At 34.5% G+C, this 15,693-nt stretch overlaps 1 protein-coding gene across 1 annotated transcript; it reads left to right on the forward strand.

Moving 5' to 3' along the window:
* The first annotated feature begins 11,321 nt into the window (after window positions 1–11,321).
* LOC113753228 (homeobox-leucine zipper protein ATHB-20-like) lies at window positions 11,322–12,819 on the forward strand. Its single transcript, XM_027297331.1, has 3 exons — window positions 11,322–11,636; window positions 11,735–12,117; window positions 12,256–12,819. The coding sequence occupies exons 1-3, from the start codon at window positions 11,510–11,512 to the stop codon at window positions 12,637–12,639; spliced, it is 894 nt and encodes a 297-aa protein (XP_027153132.1). The 5' UTR covers window positions 11,322–11,509; the 3' UTR covers window positions 12,640–12,819.
* The last annotated feature ends 2,874 nt before the right edge of the window (window positions 12,820–15,693 follow it).

Here is a 15,693-nt window from a genome sequence, read left to right on the forward strand (position 1 = left end):
CTTTTGGCTTTGGACTTGGATTGGAGAATGGAGATGGAATGCTGCACTGTACCTATATGTTTTCCATTAAAAAAAATGCTTTTTTTTTTTCTGAAAAAGAAAAGTTAAAAATAGTGCATTACATGAAACAGTGCTAGTTGTAGGGAATTAAAAAAAAAGACGTGGGAACAGCGGAAGGTGGCAAGTAGGAAAGAAGGAAGGGTAGTAGAATGCGGGAATTATTGCTTGAATGACTTTCCTCGCTTTGGCCTCTTCAAATCTCAATGCCAGTCCCCTGCGCCCACACGCCCCGCGACCCTGCTTCCCACTTTCTGCATCTTCAAAGTTCAAACCCAAAGATGGAGGTTAAATTCATCCGACCAAGTCATTGTACACGTAAGCCGTAAGGTGTGCATTTAACCCTCCCTTTCAGACAAGTTATTATTAAATATTAATAGAGTGTTTTGATTTGACTCGAAATAGCCACTACCGCGTAGGTGATAATAATTTGGAGTTTGGATTTATGTTTTGTTTTTTCTCTAGCAAAGTCAAAGTTAGATTTAAAAAGTAAAAAAAAGGACAAAAATAAATATGAATCAATTTATTTGTTTGATTACAAATGCTCTGACCTTCTTGTCCATGATAAAATGACTGTATGTCGGGTCATATAATAGAATCGGAATTAAATCTTACTAACTTAACTTGATTTTATAAAATTATTATTTTAAAAATGAATGAATAAAAAATTTATTATTTTATCGACTTGATTTTATAAGAAATATAAAATTATTATTTTAAGAGTGGAGGATGAAAAATTTATTTAACGATTTGTAAAAAGGTGTTGAATCTTTTCTCCTTACAAATTGTGGAACAAAATACATGATGAATTAGTGAAGTCTCTTGGAAAGAAAGTTGTGAACGAAAGTGGTTCTGGTTCGAAAGAAGGCCCACTCGAGCAGTCGTTGCGTGGGCTACTTTCCGGACTTTTGTCACAGTATTCCTTGAATCTTGGGTGTGTACGGGTGCGAAATACCACCAGTAGGCTAATTCCTTTGAATATAGAGTGGTTTTCTTCCACTGTGCCTACCGCGTTTAGCATGACAAGCTTGAAAAAAAAATTTTAATTGAAGGATTCCGATCCAACCGGTAGTTTTTTTTAAAATAAAAAAATTGAAGGATGTCAGGCTGAGTTATTTTCTGTCAAGAAGTCAATTGACTCTTACTTACTGACTCAACAAACCTAAATCCCAGAGCATACTCCAAAAGCCGGCAACTCTTGGAGCAGCCCCAGGAGACTTATCTACCCAGCAAACCCCAACCCCTTCCCCGATGTGGGACTAGAACTCACACAACCACCCTGCTACTAAGAATTAACTAACCCCCAAGTGATGTCAGGCTGAGTTAGCTCGATAGCAATGATGCCAAAAAAAAAGAGATGAAGTTAGGAGATGTCAGGCCTTCCCAATCCCAGGAAATAGGGGTGATTCTTTTCCGAAAAAAAAAAAATGGCCATCCAAAATTTTTTTTTGATAAAATAGATTTTGCTACCTCTCCACAACGCGACGTGATAAGGAGCAAGGGCAAGAAGCACACTAGGCGTTTATATTATCACTTCTTTTACGTATTTTTAAATTTCATCGCTTGAATGGTAGTTAAGCATTGTTTTTAAACTTTATCATTCCAATGGTAGTTAGTATTATTTTTAAACTTCACCATTTGTCACGATTAAATTTTCCTTCTTTTCTATTTTTTTTTTTGCTTTTTTTTAAAGCACAATAATGTTATATATTTCAAATTACAACAATACGATTGATTACATGAACAATTTTAATTATATAACTGCACTAGTTAATTATATAAATTCATGTAATAATTTTAAAGCAGCATAATTTATAATTTTTATCTGAGAAGACATCATCGTCTAATAAATTCAACGAGATGTGTTTTTAAAATTAAAAAAAAAAACATTTCGTCGACTTGGAATTAAAGGCATGTCGTGCTTACTAAGCAGAGATGCCATTTGATTTTACCATATAGACCGTCGAGTTGAATCAGCCTAGCAGACTTCAATTTTTTTTTTTTTAAATAGATATTCAAAGGAATTAGCCAAGAGTAAAGGAAAAAGGTATATAAAGAGTCAAATTCGGTGACGTCGTCAAATCCCGTCCGACGCGTGAACATTGATACGAGCTTCTGCGTCCGTGAAGAGATTGAAAGATACGCCCTGCCTTTGTGGGAACCTTAAAGTTGGAAATACAGCCTCACGGTTTTGACTCCTAGGCTCTACAATCTACATCCTTCCTTCGGCGTCGGTCAGAACAATCATGGATTATCAGCCTGTGATCCATCCACATCGTTGGCGTTGATTACTTTTTTTTTTTCTTAATTAAAAAAAGAAAGCAATTGGACGGTAGAAGAACTTAACAACGCTCCTCTTGAACCTTGCAATGAGAAGATAATAAATACTAAGGGATATTAGCAAAAGTTGGAATTCAAATTAGGGTTATCCGACTCTCTATTGGATGGATAAGAAGTGAAGCTACCATTTAATTGCCCGCAAGAATTTAAGTTCTTTCCCTAAAGTTTTTGTTAATATTTAGGTGGATAATATTAGGCCTGTCAACGGGCCAAAATTCATTATTTCAGACTCGGACCGGCACACTATATCGGATCCGGATCCGATCCATTTACCTGACGGGTCTTTTACTCTATGTTTCGGATCCGGATCTGGGTCTACCCGAAAAAAAAATAACAAAATTTATAATTCCTAACAAAAATGAGAAAAAAAATATATTTATAAACTAATTTCTAACTAATACAAAAAAAAATCAAATAAGAAAAGAAATCAAATTAACCTTACTCAAATACATCACCCTAATCAAATTATATTGATTAGGATCCGGGTCCAATTATATTGATTACTCAAATAGATCATCCTAATCAAATTATATTAATAAATAAATATATTTTAAATTATTAATCCATTTATATCCGGATCCGGGTCCAATACGGGTTGGAATACTATATTCCGTATCCGACCCGGTTTTTTTTGTTTGTCAAAACGGATCCAGATCCGAGTTCGGGTAACGGAATTAAATCCCTACCCATATCAGGATAAATTTGACGGATCCGATCCGGATTCGGGTCTAGACCCGGACCGTTGACAGCCCTAGATAATATGGCCAACATCTACAATATATTAGTAACACTTTTTATATTAAACCAATTGTACCTTGGCCAACATCTAAATTAATTCACCTTGGAAGAGTCATCAGCACGGCCGGCCCTGTTATGAACTTTTAATTTGTTAGCCCTTTGATGTGTTGTAGACTCGCTTTAATTTCTGGACCCTTTATTCAAAAACAAATTTTTTTTTTGTCTGGACCCTCTCATTTATTGGTTATTGTTGCTGTTTTTGTCTCATTAATTTAATTCCTCAAAAGCATTAATTTAATTCCAACTGGAAAATTAGACATGTTGAATACCAAGGAAAAAGAAAAGCACAAGACAAATTCCAACTGGAAAATTAGACACCTTGAACACCAGGAAGGAAAAAGTAAAGCACAACTACCAAGACCAAGTAAAACTTGATGCTAAAATCATTCACCACAATTTATACTTGAGCGCGGGGCCTATATCGATAGGATTTTGCGGTTAAATGAAAATCTAGTTTATTATCCTTTAGATGTTCTTGATCTTGGGTGCCTCATTAATTAATTTGTTGAAAGGAGAAAAGGACTGGCGTGTAGCAATCATAATGGCCATGAGACTCGAATCTGATTTTAAAGTTTTTAGAAGTTTGGGAATGTCACAATCTGTATCTTTGATCTGGCACTTTAAAAAGAGACGAGTTTGTCTCATCAACACAGGAGTCTCCACATAAGCATTTCTTTGGAGAATGCATACTACCATATACTCTAATACATATTGGCTCCGTTTGGATTAGCTGTTTTTGGGTTTGTTTTTCAAAAACACCACTGTAGCATTTTGAATCTGAAAAATAAGTCCGTTTGGATTTGTTATTTTTGGGGTTGTTTTTCAAAAACTATATGAAAAACTTTTACTGTAGATTTTTTTGGATTATTTTTAGAGGTATTTTTGAAACATATTTTTGAGTATTTTTAGAATATTATAATTTTTATATTTTTATATAAATATACATTTATGCATTTATAATACATTTATATTTACAAATGTATAGATGTATATTATTATAAATAAATAAATTATAAATGAATATTATATAAATGTATAAATGTATAAATTATAATTTTTATATTTTTATATAAATATGCATTTATGCATTTATAATACATTTATAGATATTTATAAATAAACATATTTATATATTCATATAAAAATTAATAAATGTATTATATTATATATAATACATAATATAAATATATTTATAAATGTATAAGTGTATATTATTATAAATGTATAAATTATAAATGAATATTATAAATGTATAAATTAATATATTATAAATATATATTAATATTATGTAGAAATGTATTTATATAATTAATATAAATGTATATATGTATTGATATTATGTATAAATGTAAAATTAATATTATGTATATTAATATAAATGTATAAATGTATTAATATATATAATACATAATATAAATGTATATTTAAATGTATAAGTGTATATTATTAAAAATGTATAAATTATAAATGAATATTATATAAATGTATAAATTAATAAATTATAAATATATATTAATATTATGTAGAAATGTATTAATATAATTAATATAAATGTATACATGTATTAATATTATGTATAAATGTAAAATTAATATTATGTATATTAATATAAATGTATTATATTATATATTATACATAATATAAATGTATATTATAAATATACATAAATATTTATATATTATGTATAAATGTACATTTATATAAATGTATAATATATTATATATGATATGATAAATAATTTATATAACATATAATATTTATGTAAATATATTATAAATAAAATAAAATATTTATAATATGTATGTATAAATATATAGTATTAGAAATGTATAATATATATAATATACATTATTATTAATATAATTTATGTATAATATACATGATTGAAATATACATATTAATATATATTATAAAACAAAATTGAATAAATATATTTATAAATTTATATATAAATAAATGTATTTATATAAATATATAATATTTATTTCAATTGATATAATATATATAATATTATACATAATTGAAATAAATATATTTATATTAATATAATATATATATAATATACATAATTGAAATATACATATTAAAATACATAATTGAAATATACATATTAAAATATAATTGAAATATACATATTAAAATACATAATTAAAATATACAAATTGAAATATACTTATTAAAATATACAAATTAAATATACATAATTGAAATATATTTGGAGTTGTTTTTGATATATTGTTTGGATATGGTGTTTTTGAAATTGTTTTTAAAATACACATTACTGTAGCATTTGGAATGTGAAAAACAGTTTTTCAAAAACAGGTGCAAAAACACTCAATCCAAACGCAGCCATTATTATTGCTACTGCTGCATTGATGTTGCCACCAGCAAAAGCCCTCTTCAAGTTCAAGGATTTTCCCCCACCTGCACTATTACTACTTTTATTTACTTCTGCAAAGTGCAAAGAGAAAACAGTACTCATTCATACGCCAGCCTGGGGATTGCTTCCGGTTATCATTTCCAGCGTGCCCCCTGGAGTAGCCACACGTGACAGCACGTGGACACTCTTTCCATCATATCCGATTCCTACCTCGCACTGCAGACGAAGACCAAAATTATGATGATATCACCAGACATAAATAAACCCCCAGTTGTACTCCTTCAGGCCTCAATGCGTAACTTCTTACTAATTATTACTGTATCCTACTATTTCGAAATGAGAAAACGTACGTGCAATGAATTAATTCCAACTTCTTAATGCCAAGTGCAATACTCCTGCAGGTTTATTATTGACTGCATGAAAGCAGTTCTCTTCTTCCCAGCTCTCATCTGGACACGCAAATTACGAGAAATGATGATATTAAAAGGAACATTTAGGCAAATAGTGGCATAAGATAGCGTAGTTTAATAGTTTGAACCTGCAGGTTTTAGGGTCAAAATGATAAAGAGATTGGCGTGGTGTAGTTAGTGGATTTTCTTGGGCGGAATGTCTGTCTGCCAAATGCTCCTCCTCCATCCCCATGTTCATGGACTCCACTAACTCTACTTAATCTTTGGGTTTTGGTGGATTAGTATATTCCTGTCTCCTTTTTTCTTTCTTTTTTTGTGAAAATGGCCAACGATTACCAAACAAAAACAAGTGCGTGCCCTTTTGTTCTTTGGAAGACAGGAGGACAATCAAATACTTCAGGATTCTTGCACACTTGATGTGGTACTTCTTTGTAAGTCCTTGAGCAAACTGATTTAGGACTTCGTCTCTTCACATCTGCTCTTATCATTTACTCAGGCTTTTACTTACGGAAACTGAGGATCCATAATACAAGCGAATTGGAGGATTGTTTGTTTAAGGAAAAAATCTTTCCTTTTTTTTCTTTTCCCCACCTTGTTGAGGATGACTTGGGATTCCCTGATGGGATGGATCAAAACTTTATAAAATTTCCTTTAGAATTATGTTAAAATGTCAAATACCCAAGATTAGAGCATCAGATGAACACTTGCCTAGAGATATGTTGTTTATGTCCTTAGGGATTGACGAAGTTATTCTACCCTGTAGAAAACATGTGAACGTCCCAATTGTTGACCCCAGAATTGATCTTCATGAAATTAATTAGTGCCTTCAAAATAGTTTTGTAAATCCCAAGGCCCAAAATTAGTGCCTTCTCAATCCATGTAAAGCCCAAAATCATTGACGTCGTCAGTCTCCTGACTCGGCAAGGAGTTTAATTTGTGCCTCCAGTGGATTGGGAATTTCTGTCTCACCTAATCAAAGGCGGCCTACTGCAAAACCTGTGAGGTTGTGGCCCACGTTTTATGATGTCCCGTTTATATTTTTCTTTTTTAAATAAATTAATTGCTAGTCAATCCCCATCATCTTATCAAAATTGAACTCTACTAAAATTTTTAGGTGATCTTGGTAGAATATACCGCTGCAGATGATTTTGATCATTTAATGACGGTATCAAAATTATTACAACTTCCAAAAATGGTTTTTTGACGGGCGTCCAATCATTAGTATAATTAAATCATGCCTAAGCGAATATATTAAAAATCATTACACTCGGTTACATTTATATATGTGAAAAAAGTTGTTATTTTAATTAACTATTTCCTATCTCCTAAATGACATGTCTAATTAAAGAGAATTAATAGGTCAATGTATACTTAAAATTTACCTTTTTTTTTTTTTTTTTTCATCTATCCTCTGTCTATAGAAGTCACGGAAATAAGGAATGAGGGTTTTGTTTCCGGTATCTGTTTGTTTCAAAGTTACAAAAATCGGTAGCCGGAAACAATTTAACACAAAAAGCTATATGGATTACAGAAGAGACGAGAGAGGTGGATGTGTTAGTCACTTGATTATACTTTAAAGATATGGATTGGATACGGTCACATGTTTTATAGTATCTTATTATTTCGCTTAGCCGTAGTTTATTACCAGTCGCTTTAATTTTTAGTACTTTGTTTTTTGTGAAAGAGCATTGCCATGTCAGGGACATCTGTAGCAGGTATACACAATGATTGGTTTCTCACAGGCAAAGGATAAAAGACGGGGTCAATGTTACAAATACAGGCTATGGTAAATCAGTAAATTTGAAATTTTTTCTTTTCTTTTTCTTAATATAAATAGAACATCTCAAATTTTGGACGTTTCACCTACACTACTCTCCTCCCCCGAAGTAAATTTGGACTTATTAGTATTTGTAGCGAGTTAGAGAAATTTTGGATCAGGAAGGCGAAATGATTAAAACAGAAAGACTCTACTATCACATGATTATTTTTTTTTATAGTTGATAATAGTCTATTCTGCACCTACATCTACTTGTACTCCTGTTCTAACACATTTTAGGAAGTTTAATTAGACCTATGGAGCCGCCGGAGACTACTACATGATCTCATCACATAAAAAAAATGATAAAAGGGGGGAGAGGGCTGGGAGGGTGGGGGGAGAAAGAGGAAGAAATTTTGTTTAAGCGAGACACATGGGTAGACCTTAGAGGGGCAACATGTGAGAAGAAGCAGAGCATGAAATAACGTGGAGCCGAGCCACCACCTGGAATCCAAATCCAAAGGGGTCTTTCCCGTTTCCAGTTTTCCAATCCCGTCCCTCACTAAACAACAATCCAACCAAGAGAGAGAGAGAGAGAGAGTGGCTCCATGTGATTTTGATGCGAGAGGAGCTTTTATATTTTTAGACCAGACTCGCGTGGTGAGTAACAAGACCCACACCTGACACCAACACCCCCAAAATTCTCAGTTCTACAGCGACCTGCAACAGCAGCCTCTCAAATCTACCATTAGATGCACCTTCCCTGCAGGTTCCAGTCCTCGTCCACAAAACCATTTCTCCAAAAGCATTCTGCAATTATTAGCCAATCCGTTTCAGATGCTAATTCCTCTGATTTTCTTCTGTCCATCACCAGATTTCGGACGTATACCAATTTTCTGCCAGCGATTTTTCCCCATTCCTGGACGCCTGGAATTTGAGATGTGCAAGCAAAACAAATACAAAAGAAAGCTAGGCTTGTTAAATAGGTACTACTATGGAAATCCAGATGGGGCTGCTTTATTGATTAGGCCGGAGAAGAAAAGTTTAAGTTAGGCCGCGGCAAGGAGGTCCCTCTTTTCAAAGTTAAGTTAGATTGTGATGGTTCATGTACCATATTGGATTAATCTTGTACTATACTTACGAATACCTACATTATCGCTGTTGAAATGCATGGGCACTGATCCGAATTTAAATTTAAGATTTATAATAGCTCTCTTCACTTGTAACTATGTATAATACAAAAGAAAGTTGTTCTCTTGATTTTTGACGCTGACCTTCTCTACTTCATTTTTTTTCATACGGTTTTCCCTCCGTTTCAAGTTTCAACAAAGCTCCCGAGGGTTGGAGAAAGCATGTGCCGTGGCAATTGCTACGGTGCAGCTCTTGCTCTTAGTTTTTTCTTGTCCAGCTCAAAATTGCTGGACTAATGTGATGATTAATTACTGCAAATATACTTGGGATTAATTTTTTATGCGCTGATACTGTGGGGGAGTAATTTTTGTACATTAATAATTTTAAGTGTATACTATACGTGCATAATTTAAATTTTAAGTTTGAATTTATGTTTATATGTCATGATCTAAATCCACTCATGCGAAAAAATTATGTACTAACAGCGTATAAAAAGAATTATCCATATACTTGTTCCTGAGTTCTCATGTACGCATTGCTGCATCCGACTAGTTGGTGGACTAGTTAATTAAGATCAAAATTCCATTGTTACTGGAACTTTTACAGGATACATCTCCAATTCCTCTTGAATTTAAGAACCAAACACAAAAATTTGAATTGCTTTTTTCATTTTCTGAAATCGATTGAATAATTTGTTATAAGAAGCTTCAAATATAGGGCCTGTTTGGAAGCCCTATTTTTTACCAAGTTTTTATTATACTAGTTTTTTAACAACTTGTGCTACAGGAACCCTAAAAAACTTATCAAAGTTTTTAACCTACACACTTAAAATATCCAAAACACAACAAAAAAAAATTCCCTTCCGCTTTTCTTCTTCTTCCTCCCCCACCACCACCTCCATTGCCGGCTCCGTCGCCGATTCCGGCGCCAATTTCCGGTGCCGGTGCCGGTCTTCTTTTTTTTTTTTCCCTCTCCCCCTCTTCCTCCCTGCCATCATCCTCTCTTGTCTTTTTTTTTTCTCTCTACGTCCGGTGCCATTCCTCCCCCACCTCTCTGTGGAAAAAAAAAAAGAAAAAAAAGTTTTTCACCTTACAAAAACTTTTACAAAATTTTTCACCTTACAAAAACTTCTACAAAATTTTTTCAAAAACTTCTACAGTGCATTACAGTAAAGTTTTAGACAAACTCCTAAAAAACTCAGGTTTCAAATAGGCCCCATATTTTCAAATACTTGTACAGCTGAAAGCCAAAATCCGCCGGCTCTAATTGACTGGTTGTATATACTCGCTATGACTTGTGCTTTCTTTTTAACACTGATTTCGAGAAAAGAAAAAAAAAGCTAATAACAAGTCGAACTTATGGGCATAAAATTCCCACGTCGCAATTCACAAATAAGCTCTCCTCTTTTTTCCTAGGTTTCAGACTAGAGGATTTGACACTGGTTTGTTTTTTTTTTTTGGAAACAATGCGCATACTGTCCGTTGAACGGATACCGGTTTGCAAAGCCCACAAGAGTAAATGCAATTATACGCGGGAAATATGTTGGCGGTAAACCATTATAATTTGTAGACGTCCTCTCCAAGCCCGTCATATGGACTGGTCCCGTCTGGATTGTTTTTTTTTTTTTTATTTAAATTTTTCATAAAAAAATGTCATAGAAATTTGATATATATAAAATAAAAAATAATTAAAAAATATATTTATAAAAAATATAATTTTTTTATACATAAAATTACAATGCAAATCTAAACTCGTGTGCAGATTACTTAAGCATGTCTCTGCTTGAACTCCAATTTTTTTTTTTTTTTTTTTTTTAATTAAGGAGGGGGTTTGCTCCCCCTCCCCGGCCGGGGCAATATTTAGTTGAACACTCTTAACGAAGAAAAAAGAAGAAATGAGAGAAAAACAACATTTTTGTTGGCTATGATAAAAGGTACATGAATATGAATTAGTTGTCTTGGGGGCCTGAATTGCTTATAAATATGGTTAGTAATTTATTTTGTAAGATATATATATATATATACACATAGATACGTTTTCCTTATTGGATTTAATTATCGTCGTATTTTTTTGGTAAACTCAACAAAAATATGTAGCGAATGATGACAATACCAAACTTGCAGCAATATATAAATTGATTACCCAAAAAGTGGGCAATGAAGGTATTAGTAGTATACTATTACAAGGGAATACACGTGGGGTGATCTATGCATTTCGACCTCCCAATATAAGATGCAATGCAACAATTTGTTTGCACAGAAAAGAACAGCCAGAAATAAAATTACACAACCCGCGCAAGTGCTTACTATTATTATTATTATTATTTGTTGTATTTAAGAAATGGATACATATGGTGTCACATTGCAGGTAAATAGAATCTTTTTTATGAGTCATAGGCACCACCTCACATTTCTCTCTTTCTTTCCTTTTAAACATATTATTATCGGCTCGCTGGCCTTCCTCCATCTTTGCCACCCATGTTCCCATTTCCTTCTCCTTCTTCACACCCTCATCTTCATCTCTAGTCTCTACTATCGCCATTCATAATTAGCCCCGCATAAGGCTTAATCTAGAACTACTCCTAATCCAGACCCTCCGCGTACCAGAATGAATTAAACCTTGGGGATTTTGTTTCTCATGATTCATGGTAATATGGAAACCTTTTTCCCGGTCGACTCCATGTTTCAAAACCATCAAGATCATGACCGCCTTCCTTCCAGCAATAATCCCTCTGCCCCTTGCACGGCACATCATGACTTCCCTGGTAGTATTTCATTAAAATTTTCTCTATCTTTCCTTTCTAATGAGTACTAGTGCTTTGTTTTAATTTATGATTACTATTTGGTGGTGGTGGTGGTGCAGGCATTTCTGGTGCCCTGATGAGGAGATCCATGTCGTTTTCTGGGGTTGACATGTCTGAAGAAGCGCTGCGTCTAGAAGATGACATGTCTGACGACGGCGCTGCGCCACTTGGGGAGAAGAAGAAGCGGCTCAACTTGGAGCAGGTGAAGGTGCTCGAGAAAAGTTTCGAGTTGGGTAGCAAGCTTGAGCCAGAGAGGAAAATGCAGCTAGCCAGGGCTCTGGGGTTGCAACCAAGGCAAGTCGCCATATGGTTCCAGAACAGGAGAGCTAGATGGAAGACTAAGCAAATGGAAAAAGACTATGAGGTTTTGAAGAGACAAGTCGAAATACTCAAGGCTGACAATGAACTCCTCAGGGCTCAGAACAAGCGATTTCACTCTGAGGTACGTTTTCCTACATTCTGATTGGCATTGCTGCTACTTAAAAATCAATTACAGACATACGTACGTATAATTCCAAGATTTTCTTTGATTTCTTGTTCGATCCTTTTTGTTCGTTCTCCATGTATGTAAATTCCGCAGCTAGTGGCTCTACAAAGCGTGGAATTAAGTGCTGCAGTAGAACCAATCAATTTGAATAATAGAGAAAATGAGGCTTCTTGGAGCAGTGGAAGCCGCGAAAACAGCATTGATGTCAACTTGGGTACCACATCAGTAGAAACTGGACTTATAATCCCAAACTCTCATCCGACCAGTAATCATATGCCATTTCCTTCAACAATGGAGCAACCTGCAGTTGGTCCAACTCATCATCTCCTCCAGGCCTCACTGGGACCAGATCTCCAAGGTCCTAGGATCGATCAGACCACCTCGGATGAAGCCTTATGCAACGCGTTCAACAATATTGAGGAACAGCCTAGTTTTTCTCCATGGTCGACATGGCCAAACCAGCAAAATTTTCGTTGATTCAATGGTAGTATTGTCCTTTCTTTTTTTTTTTACCAGAATTCCGGTATACCATGATCAGTAGCGACATACACCCAGCCCTGACCTTTAATTTGTGAAAAAATTACGTACTCGATATCTGTACCAGTTAGAAGTATTTTTACTACCAAATTCAATTTTCGATGATTACAGAAACTGCTAATTCATATTTGAAAACGTCAGTCATGTTCACCGATATTCTTTCTTGTACCAAAAGTCCAGAAGCCAGGAGCGAGCGCTCTCTCTGCAAACGCGAATCATATAGTTCGAATTCGAAACTCTCTTTCTAATTTTTTTTGCTAAAAAAAAAATTTTTTTTTTTTGATATCGTACGACATTTTGGAAGGCTGGGTCGATATGCAAAAAGATTTACTATATAATTACTAATGGGAATAACCATTAATAAATAGAAGATCCATGTTACAGGCAATAATCGCAAGTCGCAGGGGAAAGTGAGTAGGGTCTTCTTCTACTCTGGCATGGGCCATGATGCCTTCATAAACAAATGGATTCCATCTTGCACTGAATTTCCAATTTGTTTCCACCATCTCACGAACTCGTCGCTGTACTGTACTCGGCACAATCGCTCGAGGAACGAACGTTCTTGTGACGTGGACTATGTTGGAAAGGTTCATTGATGTGGAAATGACGCAATAAAATATTTTAAAGAATCAAGAACTAGAAAATAAAGACACAAATCGACTCAGAAATTCATATTCCCTCGAGGTGCAGAAGCAAGATGCCAAAGTGGTGGGAACTGGGAAGACGAGAACAAGAGAAGGGAGCTTTCCCGTGGGAATGGGAACAGCTCACTCTTTTCATCTTCTGTCTGAACTCTGAAGGGGACGTTTTGGAACTCTCCTGCTGACAAGTGAACTTCCTTTTTTTTTTTCTTTTTTTAAATAAACCACGGGTATCTTTTTTTTTTTTTTTTTTTTTCAGACACAAGGGGGTATTCGGCCATTCGGCCTGACTAATTCCCTGCAGCTCGAGAGGGAGGTCCTACCCCCTCGGATGCGGTAGCTCAGGCAAGACTCGAAACTTGGTAAGCGTGGCCTGAAGAGGCGCTTGCTACCAGAAGAGCTAATTCAGGGAGGGCACGGGTATCTCACTCTTATAAGTATGGGCTACCACTAATTCCTCTATTATTTTCTCACATTTTATCATCCTTCAATTGTTAGACAAACTCAAGATTCAAACCCTAAATTTGACGGTGACTGAGAATACTCTAAGATTAGAGTACTTTAATGGATTCAAACCTTAAATTTGATGATATTAAAGAGGACTCAAAGAGTCCCCGTCACCACTGAAAACTTTTGGTGTGAAATTGTATTGGTGCCATGTACACTTCAAATAATGCTTGCATGAGAAAGAAATTTTTGACGACATCTTTTTCAATTAATTGAAAGTCATGAAATCCATGGGAAATAAAATTTTATGTCGTTATTTGTCCTGGTTCCGGCTTGATATTGAGCCTTTGGCACCAATAGCAGAAAATCAATGCAGAGAATGTCAGGGAATATTGTTTTGTTTCCGCTCAACATGATCAATTTCATGGAATATAGTTTTCTTTCTTTCTTTTTTTTTTTTGTTTGGAGTTGAGGGGGAGGAAGGGACTTCGCAATATGTACATTGGCTACAGGCTATGTATGAAAACACATATTAATAAATGAGAATACTTGTCATGCATATAGATGTGGGATTCGTGGGAGTGGAGTCAAGTCCAAAAAAATTAAACACAGAAGCATCATGAACATGAAAGTTTGTCTTCATGGGCCAAGTTAGATGTTGGGCCCTATATAGTTGGAATTCAGGTCCAGGCTCCGGAGGTTGCGGGCATTTATCCTCAGAAGTACAAGAAGTCTTCGACGCTTTGTTAATCGAGAAATGTCGGGGGGAAAAAAAATCCTATGGTTCCACCCAGAAAAGAAAAACAGTAAGTGTCTCTTTTTTTTACCTTTGCGAGAGAGACGATATTCTGGTTTCGAGTGTGAATTATCTGTCAACTTTTTCACACTCGTGACTAACGCCCAAATGTGTAACAATGAAACTTTGTAGCCCAAAAAAAGAATTTATGTTTTGTCACCAATTGTTGGAAGATGAAGTCGTTGTAATGAAAGCTAAAGAGCTGTATATATGATTATTTGTGTTTTTCCAGCAAACAAGCCACTGTCGAGTAGGGCCTAAAAACAAATCTGTCCGGTTGAATCGCCATTTGCTGTTATATGTGGTTCCCTTTCATCCATGTTGCTAGTTTGCGTTCTATTTTATGCAGGCATTACTCTTGTACCCGGAAAACGGGGGAAAAAAAAAAGATTATGATATGTTCTATACGGTGCAGGCTTTGCTGTTCTTTTTGTTCTGAAATATTTTGGCAGACGTTGCTTTTAAAGGGGGAAATATTACTTGAATCTTTAATTTTTTTTTTTGATAACATTTGCATAATCTAATCTAATCTAGTCTAAAGGGAGGGAGAGTTGCTTTTAAAGATGGGAAAATATTACTTGAATCTTTAATTTTATTTTTTTTTTGTCGATAACATTTGTATAACCTACTTTAATCTAGTCTAAAGGAAGGGAGAGCTGACGAAAAAATTCCGTCAGAGGATGCTACAATTAAGTGACAAGATAGGAGGCAAGGGTTGAATCCTTGACCACCACCACCAATAAGGCAAGGGTCCAAGTATGGATTGCTATTGTTTTTTAAATGTAAAATAAATATATACTGTAATAATTTGATTTGAATAATACCGCTCGTCTAATTCTTTTACCAGCGATTTGCTGTAGCTTAATACGCATCTATAACTTAAATAAAAGGCCAATGGTGTAATATGTTAAACTACAGACAGGCTAATGCATCCAACAAACAGCACAAATGAATATGGCAATGAAGTTATTCTGTCGAGAAGCAAGCATAAATCTATTCATCTGGGCCTAACATGTTGTCCATAATAGTACGTATCAGATTATGTTAATGCATAATTTATTAAGAGACGATAATTGATTTGAATACTCTTTGTAACTGAGAGGGTCATCT

The sequence above is a fragment of the Coffea eugenioides genome, chromosome 11 (assembly GCF_003713205.1).
Source record: "Coffea eugenioides isolate CCC68of chromosome 11, Ceug_1.0, whole genome shotgun sequence".
NCBI classification, from domain to species: Eukaryota; Viridiplantae; Streptophyta; class Magnoliopsida; order Gentianales; family Rubiaceae; genus Coffea; species Coffea eugenioides.